Raw genomic sequence first — 17,607 nt, 5'->3', positions numbered from 1 at the left:
GGCCGGAGGGGCTTCACCGGGGGCCCGCCGCCAGGGACGCAGGCGCCGCCGCCAGGCCTCGGCTCATTCCCCCGACGCCCCAGCGTCCGGGCCGGGCCGCTTCTCGCTCTGTTCTAGCGACTTTCCCCAGCTCCGCGGGCAACTCCTGCCAACTCGACGCCGGCCGCCATGACACCCGGCCGGGAACGCGGCCGCGGATCATAGAGAGGCGGCGCGCGGGGGTAGAAGGGCCCTGCGGACGCGGGACGCCGTCCTTCGCGCAAGGGAGCGTGGGATCGCGGAGGACCGCGGAGGCGGCCGCTGCCCGGGGCAAGGTCGCCTTCCACGTCGCCCGCCGGCGTTGACCCCGGGGCGCGCCGCCGCCGCGCGACGTGACGCGCTCGCCTGCGCCCGGGCAGAGGCCGCCCGCGCCGGGAGCCGGCCTGGCCTGGCGGCAGCCGTGGCCACAGGCCCTCACGCGCGGGCGGCGGGCGTGCGGTAGCCAGACGCCGCTCTGCCCGCGTTCTCCCGCGGCCCGGCCGCCCGAGTCCTCCCTGCCCGCCCGGCCGCGCCGGCTGCGGCCGCGGGGGCTCGCGGGGCGCGCCTCCCTGGCGGGGAGCCCGCCCAGCCGTCGCTGCGAGGAGACTGAGGCCGCCCGCAGTTCTTCCCCGCGGAACGCCGGACGGACGCGCTGGCCGTCGCCTGGGCACTCGCGGGACGGTCGCCCGACGGCGCGGTTCGGAGCGGGCCCCGGGGATACCCGGGCGTCAGGGGTTTGGGGCGCCAGGCAGCCCCAGCTCTTCCTGAAATCCAAATGCTTTTAAAAGAAGATTGGCATCTCGTTCTGGAAGGGTTTCTGTTTTTAAAGATTCGGTTATTTAAGCATACGGGAGCTGGGGTGCAGGCCAGAGGCGCGGGGGGGGGGGGCGAGAGGATCCACCAGAGACAGAGCGGGGAGCAGAACGGGCGGACTGACCCAAACACGCTGCCGAGGGGAGCAGCGGGAGACAGGAGGGGTCTGCTGCGCCATGTGGGTACATCCCTGGCCGGGGTTCGAACGCTGCAGAGGCTGCAGACAGCTTTACAGTGCTGCGTTTTCACCCCTTGCGCCACCGGGGAGGCCCTGGAAGTGTTTCTTCAGTGTTTTCCAGGTGATTGTTTGGAAGACATCTTTGCCCAGGGGTGTAGTTGTGCAGGCGCTGGAGCCTGACTGCAGGGGTCTTTTACTTAACCCTTTGCACTCCTAACCATTTTACGATATTTTGATTTAATTTCTTGTACCATTTCAAGATAAAACTTCAGGGAAACATCCATGTCTCAAAAAGTTGCATTGAAATAACCTCAATTCCCCGTAATCACTAATAAATTGCAATGTCCCCTGAGAGGGGACATCCGAGTGATATGCTAGAATTCCCATGTCCCCTGAGAGGGGACAGCGAAGTGCAAAGGGCTAATTACTGTGTTACCTTGGCCAGGTTACTTAAACTCCCTGTGCATCAGTTTTTTATTTGCAAAATGGGGAATGATAATTATAGTGCCTACTGGATGGGCTTGTTAGGATTAAGTAAGGTAATAAGGTAAAGTGCTTCAAACACTTCCTAGTATAGGGTGTGTTCTATTAAAGTGCTAGAGTATTTTTAATATGACATACAGGTGACGTGCAACATGTTGAAGTGTCTGCCATTATTCTGGGCACGGGTATTGTGAACCAACTTTCTATTACAGAAAATAAAAGATTGAGCACTCTTGTTTCACTCCATGGATGCCACCTCTCCTTTCTGAGCTCCTAATGTAGTGGTATCAAACTTGTTGATAAAATCTTATGTCAGTGTTTACTTTATATGACTCATAACCATAAGTTCACTGCTGAGCCAACTATGTGCTAAGATGCCACTGCCTGTATTTTTCAATTTTATGTTCTTCCTGAAGTTAACAGTTTTAAATTGTAGTTTTCTGTTACTACAGAATAACCAGTCCATCTGAAGCTTAGCAACAGAATTATAAAATATGCTCCCAATTCTGTTTTCAAGAAAACATCAAGAATTCTAGGGCCTCCCTGGTGGCACAAGGGGCTAAGACACAGCCTATGAAACTATTTGCAGCCACTGCAGCACGAGTTCGATCCCCGGCCAGGGAGCTACCCACATGACGCAGCAGACCCCACCTGGGTTGCCTGCTGCTCCCCTCAGCAGTGTATTTCAGCCAAACTGCCTGCTCTGTTCCCCACTTTGTCTCTGGTGAATCCTTTCACCAGCCCCCCACCCCCACTTCTGGCCTGTATCCCAGTTCTTGTATGCATAAATAAATAAATCTTTAAAAAAAATCTATTAGACCAATCCTCTTCACTCAGAGCCCATGCTTTTCTGCTCTGTTCTCATCTGATTCTTTTCTGCACCTTGTTTTTCTTTTTGGAAACTTGTATAATCTTTACCTCTGATTCTCTGGAATTAATGATGTGCCTTGGGGTGGGCAGGTTTGTTGTTTCATTCATACTGCTGGGCCCAGGGCAAACCTCCTCAAAAACAATCTTTAATTTTACAAATTAATTTTTTTTAATTGATGAGAGCCTCTTCTCTAGAGAATCTGCTGATTTTTAAGAGACTTTTAAGCCATCCTCCAGATTGCAGCCCACATCTCATCCCCATCTTCCAAGATGGTGGTTGCTTTCACTTCATTTCACATGGGCATACTTCTCTAACAGCGCATTCCTGTGTTGACTTCCCAACTTCCTCCAACTATGTCTTCACCCCTCCTGCTGTTGTCACCTGCCGTATCTGGAAGTCTCCGAAGTCTGTTCTCCCCCTCATGCAGAGTAATTGAACCCTTTTTACCTGGACACAGTATAGGAGAAAGCCAGTGCCTATTCTAATCTCCTCATCCCTTTACTATTCCATGCACACCTGTTCCTGGGAGCTTTCATTCCCTGGAGCTGACAACAGCCAGCACCTATTTCTCTCTGCCAGTGGATTGCCTTCAGGCTGCCCAGCCCACAGTGCCCACGTGCCCAAATGCTGCACCACCACCCTTGTTCAGTGGTATTTCCGAATGATGCAGCTCCCTTGCCCAGACCAGGACAATTCTCAGATGCGAATGTACTGCTTCCGCACCATCGGCCCTGGTGAGACCTGGCTTCCTGCTGTGCCTGTTGCATGCTATCCCTCGCCCCAGTTTCTTACCTCCTCATACCTCTTCTCTTTCTTCCTGGGAACACTTTTAAAAAAAAATTTTTTTTTTTTTACAGGAATCTTCATCTTGGGGTCTGCCTCCAGGGTGCCCATGATAAGACTCAGAGTCACCCAGAACAAAAACCACCTTGTAGCTGAGAGTGACCCTTCGGATTCCGATCTGGTTCATATAATGCAAGAGGCATTTTCCAGGCAGTAACAAAGAAAGGGCATATGACCTCTTCTATCCTCCTTTTGCTTTTTGGCTGCTGGGATACAAATAAAATCATAGGCACCATAGCTGCCATCTAATATCCTTGAGTGGACCTTCGCAATGAAAGCCATGTACCAAAAGCAAGAACACAGAAAGCAGGTTCCTGACTCTGATGTCAGATTTGTTTTTCACTTTCAGATTGGTGGGATTTTAGAAGGGAGCAGATACAATAATCCTCTGTGATAAAATGTACATAATATCAATTTTATCATTTTTGTCATTTATTTTTTTAAGATTTATTTTTATTTATGCATACAAGAACTGGGGTGCAGGCCAGAGGTGAGTGTATGGGGGTAGTGAGGGGATTCACCAGAGACAGTGTGGGGAGCAGATCAGGCAGATCCCTGGCCAGGGATCAAACTCATGCTTGATAGTGCAAGACTTAATTAACCCCTGTACCACGAGGGAGGCTCCCCATTTTTGTCATTTCTTAAGTATTCAGTTCAATGGCATTAAATATATCACTTTTTTTTCCTTTTTCAAAGTTTTATTTATTTTTATACAAGAGCTGGGGTACAGGCCAGAGGCACGGGAGAGTGGAGAGGATTCATCAGAGACAGAGTAGGGAGCAGAACAGGCAGATGACCGAAATGCACTGCTGAGGGGAGCAGCAGGCGAGACAGGAAGGGTCTGCTGTGCCATGTGGGAATCTCCCTGGCCGGCCAGGAATTGAACCCACACTGCAGAGGCTGCGGACAGCTTCATAGCACTGAGCTCAACCTGCTGCACCACTGGGGAGGCCCAAGTATATCACGTTATTGTGCAACCATCAACACTGTTTGTCTCTTGAATGTTTCATCACCCCAAACCACAACTCTGTACCCATTATGTAACTGCCAACCCCTTCCTCTAGCCAGCCCTGGGCAAGTCTGTTCTACTTTCTGTCTCTGTGGACCTGAGTGCTCTAACTCATATGAGTGGAATTATACAGTAATCATCTGTATTTAATTGGAACCCCCAGAACATGTTTGAGATGATGGTTCATTGAAGCCAAATCTACTTTAGGCCTGAGAAGGTAAAAGGGTTTTCAGTGTTGGAGACAGAGCTGCCCCTATGCAGAGTGGAAACGCAGCTTCCAGAGAAAATGTACCTTGTCTGGACTAGGCATGCAAGCAATGGATGTGACACAGATTTGCTCCCTCCTGGCGTCTGGCACTGAGTTTGCACTATTTAGACCGGAAGGCGCCAGAACCTAACAATTTCCTGATACTCAGCAGGGCTCCGAGCACAAGCAGAGCCCTTGGGACACAAGTTACAATGTGTAACACAGACAGGGGCCATTCCTTTCTCCTCAGCTTGGAACTTAGGATCCTCTGGTGCTCCACTGATTAGACATTGGGCTTGGTATTTTCCCATCCTATTTTCAGAAAGGTTATTATTGATATGCAAAGAAGCTATTGGTTTTTGTTCAGTGTCTCTGGTGGACCTGTTTAGTTAGTCCCAGCAGCTTTTCAGTTAAACTTTTGGGGTTGTCTAGGTATATTGGCAAGTAATTTGACATCCTCTCCAATATTTACACATATATTCTCTATAACATGTTGACAATCATGAAGATTCCCTTAAAGGTAACTGGAGTGAATGGGCTTCCAGCTTTGGGACGTCTGGACTGAAAACAGAGAGTAGGTATAGGGGTCAATTGTGTAGTGATGGACAGGAACTTTTAGTGACAAGTTTGATGTAGTTGTACAGAGTAGTCTGTACACCAGAAACATGTACAATGTTATAAATCAGCTACATAAAAATAAATAGGCTGAAGACCGAGTGAACAACTGTCACTGCACATGCTTATATGTATATGATGCCCTAGACTAGAAGTGACTTCAAGACAAAAGGGTTATACATGGGAGATACAGATTATTAACCACTACAGTTGATAATGTGGATTACCAACCAAAATATAATGCTAAACTTTCAAAATGGAACTACAGTTGTCTGCTGGTCGTGATGAAGAGATGCATAGTTAGCAGGAAGACAATGCCTAAGTGGCGAGTTGGACTCTGGTATTGAGGGAAAAACTCTCCTCAAAAATTTGCTACTATCGTGCTTCATTTGGTTCTCGGTTAAAAAACAATTGAGCCAACATTTAAAAAACCAGACTTTAAGTAAAAATGTGGAATTCTTAACTTATCTTAGAAAAGATGAGGGGCTCCAGCAGCAATGGGCCCTTTGGCAGCACTTAGCTGGAACACAGCACTGGTGGACTCCCCTGCCTATCTTCAGAGGGCACATTTTAAAAAGGGATTTTGATTCAATAGGCATTTCTGGAAAACTCAAGTGGTGGCAATCCTATACTATGCCTCCAACCATACTTTGAGTAATAGGGCTATGAATTTACAATAACCACAAAGAGTCAGAAATAAAAAAGCAAACATTTTATTTAATAATCTTTGATATTTAAAATACAACTTATCGAACATCCACATTCACAATAGAATCCTCAGTGTTCAACAGTGCTTTGGAAGCCCGGCTTTACGAAGGACCAGACAGGGAGGCCTGTGTGTGTGTGTGATAACGGCAAAGAACTCTGGGAGAAGCACACACAGCACGGCTGTAGGTTGGGTCCTGAGCAAATCGCACTGCAACAGTGCACATGTTCATGGCCAAAATACAACGCTTTTTATGCCACTTTTTTTGTCCTTTAATTCCAAATAGTTTACTCATACAGAACAGCAATGTTTTAATGGTTAATCATAGTCCAGTGTTGTAGAAATTAGATAATCACTTTCAAATGTCTTCCTCTTTCCCAAAAAAAAAAGGCAATAAAAAAATTCCTGGAAACATTTTTCTCTGAACTGTGCAAGAAACCACTGAAATGCTTCCTAAATGAATAAGGAATTTCCACCAATATTTTACTAATGCGTCCCACTCCTTGCCTATGGAGTCTTAAAATTTGAGTCATTAAAATACCAAATGCTGTTAATTTAGAAGTGATGTCACAAGCATTAATTCTGAAAATGCCAACCATTTTGAAAAAAAAAGCTAAGGTTTTCTTTGAAAAAAAAAAGCTAAGGTTGTCTTCAAATTAAGAATAAATCAAATTTCAAGAATTAACCATGCCAATAATCTTCTCACTGATGAAAGCAGAATAGAACAAAATGTTTTTGTTGTAAGACTTAAAAAAATAAAAGCCAGTTAATTTTTTAAGCAAAAGATGCTGGTTATGAAGGAACCAGGAATGAAAGAAAGTTTTTGTTTTGAAAATATGAAAAAATATTTACACTGCTGAAAGGGTTAGTTGATCATACTTGGCTTTTCCTAAGATCACATGTATAGCATCTCCATATGGCAGTAGCCGGAGACCTCTTCAATTACAAAGCTTTTAATAAGAAAGTCATCAAAATTGCTGACCTTTTAAAAGAATTAAAAACACCAATATTTTAAAGATATTTCCATTATCATTATAGTCTGCTTATGCACTGAATCAGTCTTTTTTGAACTTGCTTAGGTCCAAGGACCAGTTATCAGTCAGTCAATCTGGGCACTAACATTTAAAAAATATTGGGTTATCAGAAAAGTCATGACGCATTTTTGCTTGAAAAACTTAGAAAAAATATGTCACAACTTTTCTGAAAACCCGATAGTATCAAACATGCACACATGTGACTTAGATTTTGACTGGAATAAAATTTATTTTATTCAACTTAACGTTAAATGAAACAATGTGTAGACAATTGGTAAAGGTTTTGCCTCTAATCATCCTTAACTAGTATTGGGCTTTTTTCCTTATTAACTTTGGCATGAATAAAATCTTAAGAAGAATAAATATTTAAAGATAAAAAGCACCTCCTTAAATATTCTGTAAATCGTAAATTTTTTGGCCAAAATCTTAGAGATGAAATAGTTTTCAACCAATGAATATTACTGAAATATTTAAATGTTAATTACTATACAGAAAAGTGTAGTGGTGATTTCAGATCAGAGGTTAACTACTCTGAATTTAAAACATAAATAACTACAGTACTTATTAATAAGTTCGTAACACCTGAAAATATGGAAGTGGTATTCATAAAGCTTGTTTAAACCGTACTTGTAACACTAGCAATGCCACTTGCCGCTGTTTGGACTTTATCCTGTTCATACAAATTATATATTAGAAAAATGATATCGATAATTGTTTAATTATTAAACATTAAGGCGTTCCCAATTCGTTTAAAAAGAATGGAAATCTTTACATAAATAAAGTTCTTAGCAGGACAGTTATGAATTTCTTGTTCCTAACTTTCTGGCAGATGGCTTACAACAAATAGCAGTTCCTAATGTGTGAACAAGTTTCAATAACTTTTAAATTTTCTGATACTGTGGTTATGAGTATTGGCATCTTTTCACACTGGCCAATCAATTAAGAAATGGAGTCTAAACGGTCAATTAAGTTTTGCCAATCCAAACAAGATGGCAGTTAACTAGTGATGATGGATCTGCCTGCCATATATAACAATTTCACAATAAACTAAATAAACACATTCAAAGATATCCAGTGTGTGCTCAGCTCTGCTTAAAAAAAATTGCTAACATATACAGGTCAACAGGCCATACTTCCTTAAGTGCTTTAACAGCGTGCGTAATGTAAGAACTTTATACAATCTAAGCTTCAATCTTTCAAGTGCATATTTGTTTTCTCATTTTGATATTAGTTAGCTCATCAATTCAAATGTATGAAAATTTAATGTAATTTTTCAATGGGAAAAGGCAAAGGCCAAATATCTGTGGAAAATATGACTAGCATACTGGGGATAACTACGGAAATGTCCGTGTTACTATTTTGGTATGTAAATCTTGAGGGAGTAGTACTAAACTCCAATATGCCTTGGGGTTCTAAAGTTGTGTAAGTCTTCTCAAACATTTTCAATTGTCAAAAGAAAACTTCAGATTTTAAAATAAAGCTGTCTAGTTTGATGTAAGAGAAACCAGAAAAATTTGGCACAAAATGACTAAAATATGTTTCTATTCAAGAAAAATCTACTTCATAATCACAAATAAAAAAAACATTTATCACTATTTTTCAGTTAGCAATAAATCCTAAATCCTAGAGTCAAAAAAGTTCCCTGATAAAATGTGTGCAGCCAGCTTGGCAACATACTATACTTTAATTTTCTAAGTTGTTGGCTGAAATTTCTTCTTAAATTTTAATTTATGAGAAATTCAACATTCAAAAGGGCTTCTAAAGGGGATGGAGAATGTGGGATGGGGAGTAGATGACAGAATCTAAAACACCCATTTCAGAGAGATGTGGTTAATATTCACCAAATCATTTCACTCCACTGACCCAGTAAGAAACCCTCTGTGCATCCCAATTAAAGAATGTTTATCAAAACTAAAGCCTTTCTTATTTACAGACCCATTAAGTACTGTGTGACATCTGTAACTCTTATGCTATTTAACCATGATACAAGTGTCAAACCACAATATAAATTTAAATATATTTTCATTAGTAACTTATTTTCATATTCTAGAACATCATCTCTGGCAAGTTGTACTACAGTGAAGATACGCAGCAGAAGCAGACACCTACGCTCCATGCCTCAACTGTAAACAGAACAGATCAGTCACAAGAGAAAAAAATTAAAGTGAAATACTACTAAAATGAAGGCCAAATTTCATCCATCACACATTCGTGATGGGTATTACATGTTCAGTCTTGTAACAGAAGGACGTCTGCTTGCATACCATGCTTCTCCTACTCTTCTCAACCAGAGACGAAAGGAAATAGCAAGGTGCAGCAAGGAGGGTTACAACAAAGCTGGAAAGTTCTGACATAATTGATAAGATATTCACAAAATACCTGGGAAAGGACAATGCTCACACGTTAAAAAGAAATGCTCATTTATTCTCAAATACTTGTGCGGAGCTGATTTCAGAGTTTAGGAATGAACCAGAATCATGAAATAATGATCCCATAGTAGAGAGTTTAAAAAGCAAAACCCCAAGGAAGATTATCAGCTTCAAAAGAGTAGTAGAAAAATAACAAGAAAAACTAATAGCAGAGAAACTGTGATCAGAGAATATAACAAGAGAAAACCCCAAGGTCGCAATCGTAGCTGGGAGGGAGAACAATTTATCCTCCTTCTGGAACCGTTACTATTATCAACAAAGGCAAGAGACACTGTCCTAAAAAGTTAATTTGGTTAACGAGAAATAAAAAACTACTGGATAATGAAAGTGAGGCAAATCACCCACACGGGAGGAAAAGAACAGTTTCGTGGCAAGAATGAATTAGTTGGTCTGCAAAAAGATCCAAGGAAAATGACCAAATGTTAGACATGTTAGATATTGCACAAAGAAAAAGGAACATTTAGAAAACTATTTTAAATTTCTTTAATTGCTGGATGCCTCTTTGGCTAGGATTTGGAGGAGCACTTTTCAGTCCTACAACTGACGCAGTTTTCCACTCTCATATTTTTGTTTGCAAACCACCTAAAGGCCTTATTTCCTCTGTTGAACTGTGTTCTCTTTGACACATTACCAAAATGGACCGTATGCTGCAATCACACAGGATAATGTTGAAAAGTATGAATATCTAAATGATTTATAAAGGGTATTATTTTTTTCCATCTGTTTTGAAATTGTTTCTAACAGTTTCTAAAGACATGGTCACAGCTGCCTGAAGCATGTCTTCTTCACTCATCGTATCACCTGTTGGGAAAGAAAAGACATAATTCTTAGAATTTCTGGAAATTTTTCCAAGTCAGCAAAAGTAAGCTCCTAGAAAATGTATTTCTATCTGACTAATAAGAGTTTCCTTTTTTGAATTTTACATACAGTAAAATTCACTTTTCTGTAAGAGTGTGTGCTTATGGAAGCTTTGACAAATGCAGAGCTATACAGACACCACTGGTCAGATACAGACCATTTCATTACCCATTACTGCGCCTTGGTGGTCAGTCCCCAAACTGGAATCCGAGGCAACCACTGGCGTGTTTTCTGCCCTATGGTTTTGCCTTTTCCTGCATGCTAACATAAATGGAATCATACAACATGTACGTAGCCTCCTGAACATGGCGTCTTTCCCTTAACATGATGAATTTATTTGGCATTTCAAAACACATTATTAAGTGAATGACAATTTCCCTTTCTTGTATATATCAACCATTTGTTCCTTAAATAGACTGTTTTGAAATAATCATTCACACAAAGTTGTAAAGATAGTTCAGAGAGGTCCTACTGTACACTTCAGACACAACGAGAACTCAAAGAAAGCCTGGGAAGCGACATCACATACCACTGAGATAGGTTACATGCATGTATAGATTTGTTGAACCACCACCAGCACAACAAAGACAGGGAGCTGTGAATACTCGCGATCGCCCTCCTGTTATCCCTTTACAGTCACACCAACTTCTCTTCTCCCACTTTTCCTAGCTGTAGGCAATCACTCATGTGTTCTCCATCACTATAAATTTGTCCTTTTTAAAATGTTACACAAAGATTCACACCGAAACCTTTTGAGACTCCTGAGGATTCACTCATGTATCAACAATTGGCTCTTTCTGAATCCCTAGTAGTCATCTATGGTATGCACACGTTACAGTTTATCCACCTTCTGCAGGATATTGTGGTTGTTTCCAGTTTTTAATTATAACAAATAAAGCTGCTATGAACATTAGGGCACAGGTTTTTGCACTGACAATGTCTTCACTTCTCTGGGATAAATGCTGGGTTGTATGCTCAGTGGACATTCAGTTTTTAAAGAAACTGCCAAATTATTTACCAGAGTGGCTGTACCAATTAAAATGAAGGGCAGAAATCTTAGTTCTTTTCTCTCCCCCATTTACAATATAATTGGCTTGAAAATCTTTTATTTATATAAATATGTATGTATGTATGTATCCTAAAAGTCAAATCCATGTTATAACTCTTGCTTCAATTAGTAACTCTAAGAAAACTCAGAGAGGAAAGACTATTGTGTTAACCCATATTTTCACTGTTGTTTTTTTTCTTCCTGAATTTCCAAGATTTCTTTTATCATTTCTGTTTAGAGAACTTCCTTTAGTAATCTTTAGGGTATGTCTGTTGGTGAATTAATTTTCCCTTTCACTCCTAGAAGAAATATTCATCGAATATAGAATTCTGGGTTGAGTTCTTTTTGAGCCGTTGCAACGTACTACTACTTTCTCGCCTCCCGGATTTCAGATAAAAAATCTGTTATCATAAAAACTGCTATGGGGGTTTCTCTCTCTTTTCTTTTTAAAATGTCAATGACTTTTATTATCATTTACTTATTTCATAGGAAAAGGATCAAAGAAAACAGGGTAAGATGTGACGTGAAATAATGCAGGTTTGTACACGTGGCTGTTTACATCCGGGAGCTGAGTGTTGCTGACTTCAGGCAGAGCAGCTGTACCTGTCTTGTGCCCCTTTGCAGACGCAGCCCTGGGCACACATGGCACAGTCCTGGGGCACCAGGAGCAGTCAGGGGTTTATTTTCAGAAGAATGAGGCTGGAGGTCACTTGGGCTAGAGTAAGGCTTGGTCAGTACGGTGTTTCTTAATTGGTTTCAAAATTTTCTGAATTTTGTCTTCAATTTTCAAAAGTTAGACTATGATATGTTTTGGCATGGATTTCTTTGGATTTGTCCTCCATGAGATTCACTCAGCTTTCTTAAATCTGTAGGTGTCTATTGCCTCCAGCCTCTTTCTCATCTCCTGGAGCTCCCCTGGCACAAATGTTACATCTTTTATTATGGTCCCATAGCTCTCTAAGCGCCTGTTCATTTTGTCTTCTAATTCTGTTGCTTAGAATGACTAAGTTCTATTACTCTATCTTCAAGTTCACTGATTCTTTCCTCTGTCCTTTCATTTACCTGTTGGGTCCATTCACTGAATTTTAAAATTTCAGTTGTTCTTTTTCAGTTTTAAAACTTCTACTTAGTTCTTTATAGATTCTTCTTTCCTAAGGTTTTCTGTTTCTCCCTTTGTTTCAATTGTGTTCATAATTGTTCATTATAGACTTTTTAAGAAGGCTATTTTAAAACTCCTGGTCAGATAATTCTAGTATCTGTGTCATCTCAGTAATGGTGTCTATTGACTGTCTTTTGTCATTCAAGTTGAAACTTTCCTGTCTTGTGTTATCATGTGTTTTTCGATTGAATCCTGAACATTTTGGGAATTATGTTACAAGACTTTGAACCTTAGCTGAATCTTCTCTTTTAGCAGGCTGATGACACAGCAGTGGAGGGGCTAAAGGGATGAGGCCTGGCTGCTGCCAGACAAAGGGACGGTGTATGAGATCACTGTCCTGGCTACCCACTGTCCTCTACTGATAACTCTGTTCTGGGGGGTAGGGGATGTCTTGTTACTACCATGGTATTGCATTTATTATTTTATAATTTTAAAATGAAACATTCGTCAGTGATTTATTCTGCCTGCTCTTTACTCAGAGAAATTAGAACACAAATTGATTCAAGAGTTTCAGTACAATTAAACAGGAGGGAAAAACCCTATATAGTAAAAAAATCACATGGTGCCTGTGTGTCAAACAGAACACAGAGGTCATGAATGTGATGTATGGTCAGAGAAGCGTACCGAGTTCACTGCCAAGTGCTCCTGAACTTGTGGTTGGCCTTTCACAAGGATGTGAAAGCTGACCTGGTAGATCCTGTTGTTGTTGCTGCTGCTGCTGCCTGAAATATTAAAAAGTGAATGTACATTAAAAAAAAAACAAAAAACCCAAGAATAAGTATGCCACGAGAAAAACTATGCACACGGTAAATAAGTGGTTCCATGAAACAAGAGTCACCAGCACGAACACCACAAAAAAAAAAACAGCAATCAGTGTCTCTCTCACACACACACCCTAAAAGTATCACAGTGTTGGTCCCAGAAAACCTACATATATAATTTTTTGTCAGATACCACAAAATAACCCACTGTACCAAAGGATCCACTGGCAGCTATGTTTATGTAAAATTTGTTGGTTTACAGATCCTTAATATTGTTGGAAATCAGTGAAAATAAGTACCTTTGAGAAGACAAAGCATCTCAAATCACCAAAGAATTATCAAGCTCTTTCCCTGGCTAGTTCCCTCTGGTCGCTCAGATGTGAGTGCACCGATCTCCAGAGAGAGGCCTAACCTGACCTGCTACCTAGTCACCTGCGGTCTCACTGTCCCTTCATTTTAATTTGCTGTGTACACTGTTACCATCTGAATTTTCCCTGTGTTTCCATCCTTAGAGTGTAAATTAATAAGAATGCAAACCTTATCCTTTTTCCCCAGTGACTAAAACTGGGCCTCTCTCATAGTAGACACTGACAAAATACTTGATGAATGAAAAAAACTAGAACTACTTAACACACATTGCAAAGCGTCAGTAATAGCTATTATATGCAAAGCGTCAGTAATAGCTATTATATTAAAATAAGTTCTCCTTGTATTTATTTCAAAAGAGACAGTATCATAAAAATACATATTTAAAAATAAAACATGATTATGACAAATATGTAAGAGAGTGTCCTTGTACTTAGAACATATCCATTAAAGTATTAAGATGTAATGGGAAATCGTATCTGCAAATTATTCTCAAATGATTCAGAAATGTCTACAATTGGGGAATCTGAGTCAAGGGCACAGGAGCTCTATGAACTTTCTGCTATTATTTAATCTATAATCATTTCATATATACATATATATCTATATATACACATACATACATGCTGAAAATAAAAAAAACAGAACCGTGACCATCTGAGTGAGAAGCCATCGTTTTAAAAAAATGCATATAAGGATTTTTTTTTTTTTGTAATAGAGGCATGTTTTTATTTATTTATTTATTTGTTTGTTTGTTTGTTTTGTTTATACATGCACTGGGTACAGTCAGAAGCGCGGGAGGGTGAGAGAATTCACCAGAGCCAGAGCGGGGAGCAGAACAGGCAGAAGGACCGAAGTACACTGCTGAGGGGAGCAGCGGGCGGCAGGAGAGGTCTGCGCGCCATGTGGGACCCTCCTCCAGTGGCCAGGGAGCAGCCGGGGATCGAACCGGCGCCGCAGAGGCGGCGGACAGCTTTGCAACCCAGCGCTCAACCACTGCGCCACCGGGGAGGCCCCATATAAGGATTTTTAAAGGAACAAGAATTCTTAAATTAGCAGTAACACTATCAACAGAATAATAGCACATATGCTTCCAAGGTTTCCTCTTAGTCTTAGGTTTTAATATGAATAACAAAGAAAATTCAACCCATGGTAATTGCAACCTCTCCCTCCTGGCCGCTGAGCCAGCATACTAACATTTGCATAGGTCTATGAGTGGGGCGTGCACACCCTAATTCTGGAATGCGGCTTGAGAAAGCCAGGTTGTGAGTTACGAGGAACTCCGGGCACATCAGATGGCTCTGGCTCCTCGCCCTCTCCCCCTCCACTCAAGAAAGCATGTCTTCAGACACAGGAGTGGTAGGCGAGACAGCAACTCCAGAGGGGAAATCTGCTACAAGAAGTAAATCAACTGCCAATCTTGAAGCAATTTTGACACCTTTCGTATGTGACACCACTGTAGTATGAAGCTGTTCAAGCAGGACGCAGCACCCATTCTCACTGCTTCCTAGTGCGCCTTCAGCATTAGACAGGCGAGAAAACTAAAAACCATGTGTCTTAGACTGCAGTCCAACTAGGGTTCTGGTGACCAAGGAAGCACTTGAATGAGAGAGGCTGGCATCTTCCTGCTTCTTTGGCTCCTCTCTGCTAGCTAGGAAAGTCCTAGTCCCAGAATTCTGCTTCCATAGAGGGGGCCAGACTTCACGACCCCATGTCTAGGCAATTGCGGTGGCAGCCTCCTGATCCTAGGAGCAAAGCTGTATCAGGTTATCCTTAAACTCAATATCCAGGTTCCCCATCATCCCAGCTGGGGTAGTGGGCACCAAGTTGATCTGTGCTATCCTGGAGGGCTGGCCTAAAATATGCACCTATAACTCTGCCTAAAATTCTTACTGTTTCTTAAACAGAACCCTGATAAACTATGCTATTCTACTGAAGCAGTGGTTTAAGTATCAATCACAAAAAAAAAAATCAATCTATGAACATGAAAACAGCATCTGTTTCCCTCCTTGTTGGGAAATACACTTTAGAGAAGACAGAAAGATTTTGCATCATTTTAAAGCTACACCTGGAGAAAACAAGAACACTGCTAACATGTATCTGTGGACTAGCTTACAGTCACACAATAGTTATACACACTTTCATTGGTCCTACCATGGGAGGTAAGCAGGCTTTATAGTAACAGTGTGGATAAAGGTTCTGCTTGGGGTTTTATGAGAGATAAGCTGATTTACAGGTAACTACTGGAGAAATATGACTCCACTACCATTTAACAATTGTAAACAATTTCCAACAGATTTTTTTTAAGATTTATTTTTTTATTGATACATCTAAGAACTGGACTGCAGGCCAGTGCTGCAGGGAGTAATAGGATTCACCAGTGACAGAGTGGGGAGCAGAATAGACAGATCTACTGAAATACACTGCTGAGGGTAGCAGCGGGCGAGACAGGAAAGGTGTGCTGCGCCATGTGGGTCAACTCCCTGGTCAGGGATCAAACTCACGCTGCAGTGGCTGTGGATAGCGTGACAGCGCTGACTTTAACCCCTGCACCATCAGGGAGGCCCTCCAATAGATAGATTTTTAACAGTATTTTTTACACTAGAAAATTCTATTATGTATACTTGATGCATCCATACTGTGGTTATTACATTAAGTATGAGGCTTAAAATACATGGGGAAAAAACTAAAAATGTGAATGAAAAACAAATTAGCACGGGAGGTCAGTTAAGAGAACGCATTAGGAAGAGTTAGCTTGATAACCGTAGAGCCAAATTCCCAAAGATGGAAACCAGAGAGACAAGGACATATTCAGGCACCGTAATCAGGAATTTTAGTAAAAGATAAGTATTAGTTTCTCTTTACTCTGAGTCCTACAAGTACCAATGCTAATCAACATTAAAAAGAAATACCAAGAAGTCTGGCTTCTCAACAACATTTAGTTAGTCTAAAATATTCTCTATAATTCTCAAGTTTCTACCAATGTTTTCAAGGTCAAACCAGGAGACAGAGGATGAAAAGCTGCAGCTGAAAACCACCACCATATACCTTCCTCCCCAGTCAACTACTTTCAATCAGGAAGGAGTCATACCAATGCTCACGTATTTTTAAAAGGTACAAGGTTGCCTGAAATCTCATTAATTATTGTTGGTACTGGGTATATTATAAGTTACTTAGTAGTTAGGGGAGGTTATTGCATTAGCCATTCTCTCAATCCACTGGAATTTCCACATTTTTAATCCACCAGAATTATAAAATGTATTTTTCAATAGAAAAGGGATTTGCTTTTATACTTTAAATGTTTTCCTTTTCTTAAGTGTACTTATGAATTTTGTAATTTCTCGATAAAGCATGTGTGTTTGAACATTTTATTCTGGCAACAAAGACGGAAAAAACAGGGTATAAATACCACTTGGGAACTGTTCTGGAAAGCAGTTTAGAAATCTGTACTAAGGTCTTAAAAATGCTCAAGTCCTTTAACCCAATAATCTGACATCTTCAGAATCATTAAAAGGAATGATGAATGATCTGAAGCACAAAACCAGTACAAGGATAGTTTGCTGCATTATTCATTCACAATAGCAAAAATCAAAAGGTTCATATGGAAGTTATGATCATACATTCACTTTTTTAGGTATCATGCAGCCTGCTACACAGAGTATTCACTATCATGGGAAAAGGGTATTTATAACTGCGATTAGTCGAGAATATGACAAACACTGACATTAGTTATAAGAACATGGAAATTTAGGTTTTCTTTAAATTTTGATATTTCTTAAAATTTCTAGAATATTAAGTTTTTAGTTTATAAACACTAAGTAACTGGTAATACAGAATTACCATTAAAAATTACCATGCAGTAATTATTACCTGCATTGTATGACATTATAATTTGGCTATATATAAAAAATAATCCTGCATATTTTAGAGGCACGTATTGCAATTATTACAAATAAAAGATATGATGATTTAGACCTGTTATTACTGGGGAAGGGAGAGTAGAAAAGCATGGCAATGCGGGCATAAAAAACAACTCTAACCACATGCTGATAATTGTTAAATCTGGGCAACGGATACATAGGCCTTCATTACACTGGTTTCTCTACTTTTACATAAATTTGAAATTTATTGTAATTAAAAAAATTAAATTTTAAAATTTAAATGGAAGT

At 40.7% G+C, this 17,607-nt stretch overlaps 1 protein-coding gene across 1 annotated transcript in view; it reads right to left on the bottom strand.

The window, feature by feature from the left end:
- Positions 1-9,990: 9,990 nt before the first annotated feature.
- Positions 9,991-17,607, bottom strand: part of ATXN3 (ataxin 3) — a 34,619-nt gene continuing 27,002 nt past the window's right edge. Inside the window, 3 exon segments of the mRNA XM_037504031.2 lie at positions 9,991-10,047; positions 12,936-12,980; positions 12,982-13,033. Coding sequence (XP_037359928.2) covers positions 10,036-10,047; positions 12,936-12,980; positions 12,982-13,033 — 109 coding nt within the window. The 3' untranslated portion in view covers positions 9,991-10,035.

Source organism: Talpa occidentalis, unplaced genomic scaffold (assembly GCF_014898055.3).
Source record: "Talpa occidentalis isolate TD23 unplaced genomic scaffold, MPIMG_talOcc4v2.1 talOcc4.11, whole genome shotgun sequence".
NCBI classification, from domain to species: Eukaryota; Metazoa; Chordata; class Mammalia; order Eulipotyphla; family Talpidae; genus Talpa; species Talpa occidentalis.
This window is presented reverse-complemented; position numbering and strand designations above follow the sequence as displayed.